This window comes from Bombyx mori, chromosome 23 (genome assembly GCF_030269925.1).
Source record: "Bombyx mori chromosome 23, ASM3026992v2".
Classification (NCBI taxonomy): Eukaryota; Metazoa; Arthropoda; class Insecta; order Lepidoptera; family Bombycidae; genus Bombyx; species Bombyx mori.
In genome coordinates, this window is record NC_085129.1 from 5,380,405 (window position 1) to 5,389,279 (window position 8,875).

The 8,875-nt window shown below is 32.0% G+C and overlaps 2 protein-coding genes across 2 annotated transcripts in view; one reads left to right on the forward strand and one right to left on the reverse strand.

The window, feature by feature from the left end:
- Positions 1–8,875, forward strand: part of LOC134201162 (uncharacterized) — a 145,718-nt gene that overhangs the window by 40,328 nt on the left and 96,515 nt on the right. The window lies entirely within an intron of this gene.
- On the reverse strand, positions 3,013–5,288 carry Aact (acetoacetyl-CoA thiolase). Its single transcript, NM_001099826.1, is given in 3 exon segments — positions 3,013–4,212; positions 4,628–4,816; positions 4,972–5,288. Coding segments are annotated over 2 exon segments (1,131 nt in total). The 5' UTR covers positions 4,739–4,816; positions 4,972–5,288; the 3' UTR covers positions 3,013–3,192.

Here is an 8,875-nt window from a genome sequence, read left to right on the forward strand (position 1 = left end):
TTAATCTCCTGCTCAACCTCAGGTAACTGAAGTTAGCCCCTCAAAAAAATTTTTCTTTCCTGTTTTCTACTTATTTTCTATTAATTCGTTTGTTCATCATTTGTTCTTGATTGTTCACTGTTAATAATTGTTTGTTCTGCATTTATTTATTTTAAAAAAAATATTAAAAATATATGTACAAGTTAGCCCCTCGATTGCAATTTTTAATATTTTTTCGTCCTTAATGGCTCGTAAATATTCATTTTCGATTGTTCTTATATAAAATACGTTTGTTCTCTTTCGAAATTACTCATTTTTTGTTTAATTAACTATTTGTATTCATTGAATAAATGTATGCAAAATATGTGTACTGCGCATGCGTCAACTGTGTAGCATGAAGCCAGCAAAGAATGAGACAGAAATATACATACTATTTAATATAGCGCCATCTGTGAATTTTTTTAATACTAACGTGTGTATGAAAGCTCTTGTAGTGAATTTTAATTTAGGATTATGCGTGAAATTAAAATATCAATTCACAGAGGGCGCTACCTTACAATTATTTGCATGCGCAGTACACATATTTTGCATACATTTATTCAACTAATAAAAATAGTAAATTAAACAAAAAACGAGTAATTTCGAAAGAGAACAAACGTGTTTTATATAAGAACAATCGAAAATGAATATTTACGAGTCATTAAGGATGAAAAAATATTAAAAATTGCATTAGAGGGGCTAACTTGTAGGTATATTTTTAAATATTTTTTTTAAATAAATAATTGCAGAACAAACAATTATGAACAGTGAACAATCATGAACAAATGATGAACAAACGTATTAATAGAAAATAAGTATAAAATAGGAAAAAAAAATTTTTTTGAGGGGCTAACTTCATTCACCTCCATTTCTTACGTCAATCATGTCAATTTTTTCATTCGGTACCTTTTTTTTTTTTTTTGTTCTTCAATATGGCGATCAAACTTCATTCGGAAGCTTATTTTAGTCAGAGTCGAGTCAGCCAAAGGCGACATAGTAACTTCATCTTGAACATTTGGTACCTTAAATACCTACTTAAATTGTGTAAAATTTACCTATATGTACTTTTTTGTTTGTTCTTTTTGTCAAGTTGGGCACAAATTATGTATTTTATGTATGTAATATAATTTCAGTTCAACCTTGTATTTATGCACTGTTCTGTAGTCACGTTGCATTACATTATTTTTTTATTTTTTCGTTGCATATATGAGAGGACGAGCTCACAAAGCCCACCTGGTGTTAAGTGTTTAGCTGAGCCCATAAACATCTATCTACAATATAAATCCCGCCACCCACCTTGAGATATTAGTTCTAAGGTCTCAGTATAATTACAACGGCTGCCCCACCCTTCAAACCGAACTGGTTCACTGCATAAATTAGCAGGGTGTTGGTACCTACCCGTGCGGACTCACATGAGATTATTTATTGCTGGTGGTAGGACCTATTGTGAGTCCGCGCGGGTAGGTACCACCGCCCTGCCTATTTCTGCAGTGAAGCAGTAATGCGTTTCGGTTTGAAGGGTGAGGCAGCCGTTGTAACTATACTTGAGACCTTAAAACTTATATCTCAAGGTGGGTGGCGCATTTACGTCGTAGATGTCTATGGGCTCTAGTAACCACTTAACACCAGGTGGGCTGTGAGCTCGTCCACCCATCTAGCAATAAAAAAAAAGATTCTACTACCAGTAATTACGCAAATTATAATTTTGCGGGTTGGATTTTTAATACACCATGCTATTCCTTCACCCTGGAAGTCAATCGTGAACATTTCTTAGCACCTACGTATTTCATTAAAAAAATTGGTAGGTACTCGCCTGCGGGATTTGAAATCTTTAGGCCGCAACGACTTTCAACTTCTTTTTGAAGTTATTTCCTTTAGTATGTAGGTACCGTACTTAATTCCACTTTTATTTTCTAGATTTCGGTTTTGAAGATTTTTTGTTCATTATTATTAACGTACGCTTTAACACTTATACCACAATGCATGGCACGTAGTTAAAATTTAACTCCGAAAAAAATTTGAAATAAAATTAAAACTTTTACAGTTTGATCTCGCGTTTATTACTTTCATTGATCTTAATACAATATTTAAGAACTATTTTATAATGGAGGATAAACTTTATTTTTAAATTTTAAATTTATTCATATTAGTTTTTTTTTTTTTCCATTGAAAACGGTATTCTCTGAATGATTTGCTTTTTGTTTCATTAGAAAACATATCATCATTTATGTGTTTTGGTAGTAACATCTAAGAGAAAATCTTTATTGATTTACCAACTATAGGCCAGAGACCAAGATTCGATTTGATTTATTTAATTACAAGCCTTTAAGTGAAGACTTAAAAATCAGGCAAAGACAAAACTGAGGAACATTCATGATTTATCAAAATAATGAGTTCGATAGTATGAAATTATTGAGCTATTACTAGAAGAGAGAATTACTAGATTTCTATCTTCATAATGTTTTAAACAATTACAATGGAAGAATAGAAATGATTTGGTCTTGGGACATACTACGTTGGGATAGGACTGTGTGTAAATCTATAGTAAATTTCATAAAATATTTCAGCGAAATTTCCATGTTACAAAAGGAAAAAAATCTTGTATACACCTCTGTATTATATTATACCTCCGTAGTATATTTTGAACATTTTTAAAACATTTAAAACTATCATTTAGTATTTATGATGTTTGTTTTTTTTCTATTTCAATTAATGTCAACTTTTTCTCAAGAAGATCTTTGTTTAACTTATGTTTACATAAAAAATGTCCATTCAAGAATAAGACTGGTATTTCAAGTCTATAAAGGCGTAACCACCGCAAATTTTCTTTTTGAGTGATATCAATTTTTTGTATGATAAGTCTCTTTTTATATGGTTCAAGGTCTTCCATAACTAAATCACAGAGACCACATGGATCTTTGGTATAAAATGTCAAAACCGGTAGCTCTTCTGGAGTTTCGGCTCTGAAATTATGAAAAGATTAAACAAAAAAACTAAAAAGTATATAATTTATTTTGATTCCATACATTGATCCATTTTCAAATATTTAATTTTAATTTATTAACAATTTATAAAAAGTTCTTTTATCTTATACCTACATTAACAAAAACATATTTGAAACAGTGTACTAAGAAGGCACAGCAATGACTATACTTTACATTTTATGTTATCGACTTACATTTTTTCAATCATTACAGATGATGCACCACCTCCACCATTACAAATTGAAGCAACTCCCTTTTCTCCTTTTTTTAAAGCATGGCACAGATGTACAACAATGCGAGCTCCAGACATACCAATTGGATGACCCAAACTGACAGCTCCACCATGTACATTAATTTTTGATGGATCTAATCCTAATAATTTTTGATTTGCAACAGCAACAACACTGAAAGCTTCATTTATCTCCCACAATGCAACATCTTCCTTCCTGACACCAGTCTTCTCTAATAATTTAGGAATGGCAACCGCTGGTGCTATTGGGAAGTCAATGGGATCACATTCCCCATCAGCAAATCCAACAATTCGGGCAATCGGCTTGACATTTAATCTTTTAGCGGCATCAGCCGTCATTAACACTAAAGCTGCAGCTCCATCATTTAATGTTGAAGCATTGCCTGCAGTAACAGTGCCATTTTCCTTTTGGAATACCGTAGACAATTTTGTAAACTTTTCAAAATTAACTCTTTTATACTCTTCATCTTCAGCAAATATTACAGGAGCCCCTCTTTTCTGTGGAACGGGTACTGGTACAAGTTCATCAACAAAAGCTTTAGCTTCATAAGCAGCTGCACTTCTCTTGTAACTATTGACAGCATATTCATCTTGATCTTGTCTAGTAATTTGTAATTTTTTTGCTGTGTTTTCAGCACAATTTCCCATGTGAAATTTGTTGTACACATCTGTGAGCCCATCAAACACTATTCCATCAACTAACTGCATTCCTCCATATGAAGTTTCACCTCTCTTCAAATAAAAAGGTACATTTGACATAGATTCCATCCCACCAGCAAGTATTATATCTTGGGCTCCAGTTTGTAGACCTTGTGCTGCCAACATTATAGATTTCATGCCAGAGGCACATACTTTGTTTACAGTTGTACATATGGTACTTTTTGGCAAACCTGCAAATATTACAGCTTGTCTTGCAGGTGCTTGGCCCAAATTTGCAGAACAAACATTGCCAATGTAGACCTATGGAGTTAAAATAATGATGCAACAATAGATCATATAAGTAATACTTAAGATTTCAATCTTTGTAATTGAAATTTTTACTCTGATTTTTTTAATATAGAAAAAAAATTGTGCAAAATAGATTCATGATTGTGTTACACCTCAAAAAGGTTATATATCATTTCCTTATCTTTTGTTCCTTTTTTTTGGACATTTTAATGTCTTAAATTATAACAAATGATTTAATCGGAAATCAGTGATAGATAAGGTTGATGTGGTAACATTTTATTAAAATGAATAACATTAATATTTTTTTTCATGTCACCAATGAATTATTATTCAGAGACTATTGTGAGTGACAACCGTTCGAATTCTCGTTTGTTTTAACTGTTTCGACATTAGAATTAATGGGTGAAAGTGAGCTCAATCTACTAACCTCTTTTATTTCTTCTTTAGGAATACCGGCTCTTTCGATTGCCGCGTTAACAGCGACAGCGCCTAATTCTGATGCTGATAAACTAGATAAGCTCCCTCGGAAAGAACCCATAGGAGTTCTAACTGCTGATGCAATTACTACTTCGTTGAGGGAAACTTTGGTCGAGAATGCTGCCATTGCTGTAAATATCTGCAATAAGACGTTAAAGTCCAATAAGACGATGTTTCTGTTGGACACAGTAACCACTATCTCCTAAGACAGTTAATCAATGACTGACAAAACGGATTACGGTTTGAGAGTTGTTTTCAGAACTTTGAGAACAGGAAAAAACTAATTGTACTTACTGGCTTCATTTTGATGTTAATAATTCTATTTCCTTTTAAGAAGATCATGATTTATTCTTTACAAATCTATTTTGAGTATTCACGGACAATGGCAAGAGATCGTACTGACTAAAAATGATATGTTATCGCTTTGAAATTAAATAAATCTTGAAATTATTCATTCACGTTCATTATGCTATTGCATTATAGATCTTATGTTCTGTTACATAAAGTGTACAAAAATAATACTGACGTCGTATTATTTTAAAGAAACTTTGACCCGCGCTAGCTTACTGGGTAACCAATGCAGTTAAGTGATATATTCTATGATGCAGAATGCAAATTCAGAAAGTGGTAGGTATGTAAGTAATTCATTATAATTAAGTAGTCTGTGTTCTATGTGGTAATTGAAAAATCGGTGCTTGTTTATTAAACCTTCAATTAACATCTTAGTTATGTATACCATTTACCTATACAAACCTCATAAACTATTTAGCTGTGATGCAAATTAGTAGACTATTGAGTGTTGTGACAATTACTACCGAGACAAATGGTCTTACTCGTAAGAGTGCCGCTGCCTGAAACTGAAGCTAACTGGTTACCAACACTGTCAAACAACTAAATAAAAATATTAATATGGTGAAAGATTTTTAGTTAACGTAATATTCAATAGCCTTTTTTACACTTGATTCGTTGTCCTCATAGTTCAATAATTTCTAAAGAATAAGACATTTTAATTTGTACATTATTGTATTATTTTTAAACCTAATTAACTACCTTCGCCGTTTAATCTCGCGATCTTTATTATTGTCATTATATTTTTCCATCGATTAGTTTACAGTTTTCGTGGTCGCGGACTAACCAATGTAGTATTTATCGACATTTAAACTTTATGCTGTTTTTATAAATAAATGGAACGTCGACCTCCATGACGGCCTGGACTTAGAGTCCATCAGTATCTGCAGTCGGCGTTGATGCGCCACTTCGATAAAGCGGCACGACACGAGAACCCTCTCATCGTGGCCGACGGTAACTACATTCCTGATCCTCTGGACAGAATGGAAAGCAGGCGACGTCGCCCCAAACACGTCATTTCGGATCCTTCCGATCGGTTACGGTACGGCTCTTGCTAGGGTTCGTGTTAGCAACGTCATCAGGTTTGAGCCCCGTGAGCTCACCTACTAATTAAGGCGACGCTGATATAGCCTCTCAAGGCTATCAGCTTAGGTAGGGAAAATAAATAAATAATTCGAATCGATACTGCAAAGGTAGATTTAATTATGTCTACGACGCGTGAAAACCAAAGATAATACTTAAGTGTGTTTAAAAAAAGTGGCATTGTTACACTGCCACAATTTAAATGCCTAAACTTTGTTTTCAAAAATATACAAATATCGAGTTTATTACAGGTAGTGGGGCGTATTCTCAGCTCACCTCGGTGGATACTACGATACTACTTAATTCTACTGCCAAAATCAGGCTAGCCGTATTAAATATTAAAATCCCAATACAGACTTCAACATTGTGGTATTAATTTCCTGTTTTGGCATCGATACAAATCAAGCATCACTGCTCCACACAAATATCTCTGAGTTTTATAGTTAACCTGTACAAATATTTCTTCACACAGTTAATAGATTTTTGGCGGGAACGCGAGGAGTGAAGTTGTGTGATTTGTTTTATTTTATCTATTTAGGTTTATAGGTGTAATAACGGTGGTTTATTAATTATTTAATATCTGTGACAGTGCACAAATGTGAGAAAATGAAACAAAGCCGCTGGACGTCCAGCGATGACCGCCGATGACCACCATTTTACTGAGATTATATTTCATCCCATATCATCTCATCTCATTTCATTTGATTTCATCCCAGTTGATTAATGTCTCAACTTAATCATCTTCATTTCATTTCAGCATTTTTCATAAAAATAAGAAAATAAATTAAAATAAGACATGACTTAAAGGTCTTAGTTACCAGGTCATAAAATCCCTTAAAAAACACAGATACTAACTATTATTTTGTAATTTGTTCAGTGTCTGATTCTGATGCTTCGTAGTGTAGTGTTTTGTACCTATAATTCTCAATAAGTTCGTGTTGAGTTAATTAGTGCTATAGTTGAAAAAACATCACAATTATAAATAACATAACTAGAATAGTTAAATTATTTCAAAATTTGAGTTATGTCTGAGTTTAATATGGAAATATATTAACGATTATAACGCAAGACACGAGACAGCTGACAGTTCGATGGCTGATACACACAAAAGTTAGGCAACCCAGGTTTGAATTTGGAATGCATTATTTTTAAGCTTTCTGCTAAATAAAAATGTAACTTGAATTGATTTAGATATGTAACATTTTGAATTCTTTGCATATTAGGCAATGTAAATGAAATATCTATACATTAATATATTGAAGATGTAAAAATAGTAATGGTGTTGTTTTAAATTTTAAGACTAAATTTACTTTCTGTTCCTTATTCTCTCATTTCATTTGTTTCTCTTGTTCCGAATACAACAGGTGACATTTATTATTTTTACCATACTACTATTTTCACAAAGACTTAAATGTCTTAATTTCTATCTGTTTGATACCTACATTTTAAACACGCTTACAGTGTACACACCCGGATTTCGTGAAAGTAGTCCAATTATGTATCTGCCATAAAGAAATTAAAAATTTTACATGCACAGTGTGTGTATGGACAGTGAATTAAAACTAACAAAATTCATACTTTAAAATCTTCACACTCTTAATTCAGAAAAATTTCAAAAGATCCTCATAAAAAGTTGTCTAGATTATTGTTTTCTTCATTTTGTTGTAATTATACTTGAAAGCAGTGGATGAAAAAATGAGAACTAATAACTGAAAAAATGATAACTAACACTAATAATAATCTTTATTTAATTATGTACATCTCCATAGTTACAACTGTAAAATAGAAAACAATAAATAAAAAAGCTTATCAACCTATTAATAAGTTTACTTATGCCACTTTGAAAGTATTTTAAGTAATTGAACTTGACCAGTTTTGGATATTAGCTGGATGCTTATTTATTATTTAAAGTTACCTAAGTTTGTTTTGCTCTGTCAACAATTGTTACCAATTGTAAAATATTGTAAACAGTACAAAGTAAAATTTTCTGTTGTAATTGCGTAAAAATAAAACATTGTTAATTTCAATAATAACTCCAGATGGAAGGTAAAATTATAAATTTTTAAAAATTTTGATCATGAATAATCACATCACCCAGTCAATGCCAGGTATTTCTATTAAAATAAGCCTGTGTTTGTTGGTTTGTGTTAAATTACAATATTTTTATTTATACAGTTATATTGTTATGATGTGAACGAAAATACCTAATTCTTCTTCTTGTCACTATTTCACATTATGTGGGGTCAGTGCAGCATCTCCTCTTATCATGCTGTATAGGAATTTGGCATCAGTTTTACGACTGGTAGAATCCCTGACATCAAATCTTTTTGTGTTATATCTCCTATAATATATCCATTGCAATGTGCCATATAGACCAACTTTTCTCATTCTTTTTGTAGTGTTTTTTATACTAAATACAAAAATAACTAATTAATAAAATAATCCAGCATAAGTTGTGATTTTCACATTTTTAATTTAATCAATAGACGTTGAGATAAGAGGCTTTTTTTATGACCAAATACAACATGTAGTGTCTTCACAAGTATTTCTGGCAGGCAGTCTGTCAGTAATAAAACAGTTACATTTCTAATTAAATGTCCAATGTTTTTAAGTCATGAATATAAAAAATTTAAAAAAAACAATCTTCTCTGATTTGGAATAAGATAATGTCATACCACTTCCTATCAGACTGCAACAAGGTACATAGGTTGTGGGTGTATGCGATGATTTTAAATTGATTGTTCATATATGACTATTCAAGAAAAAT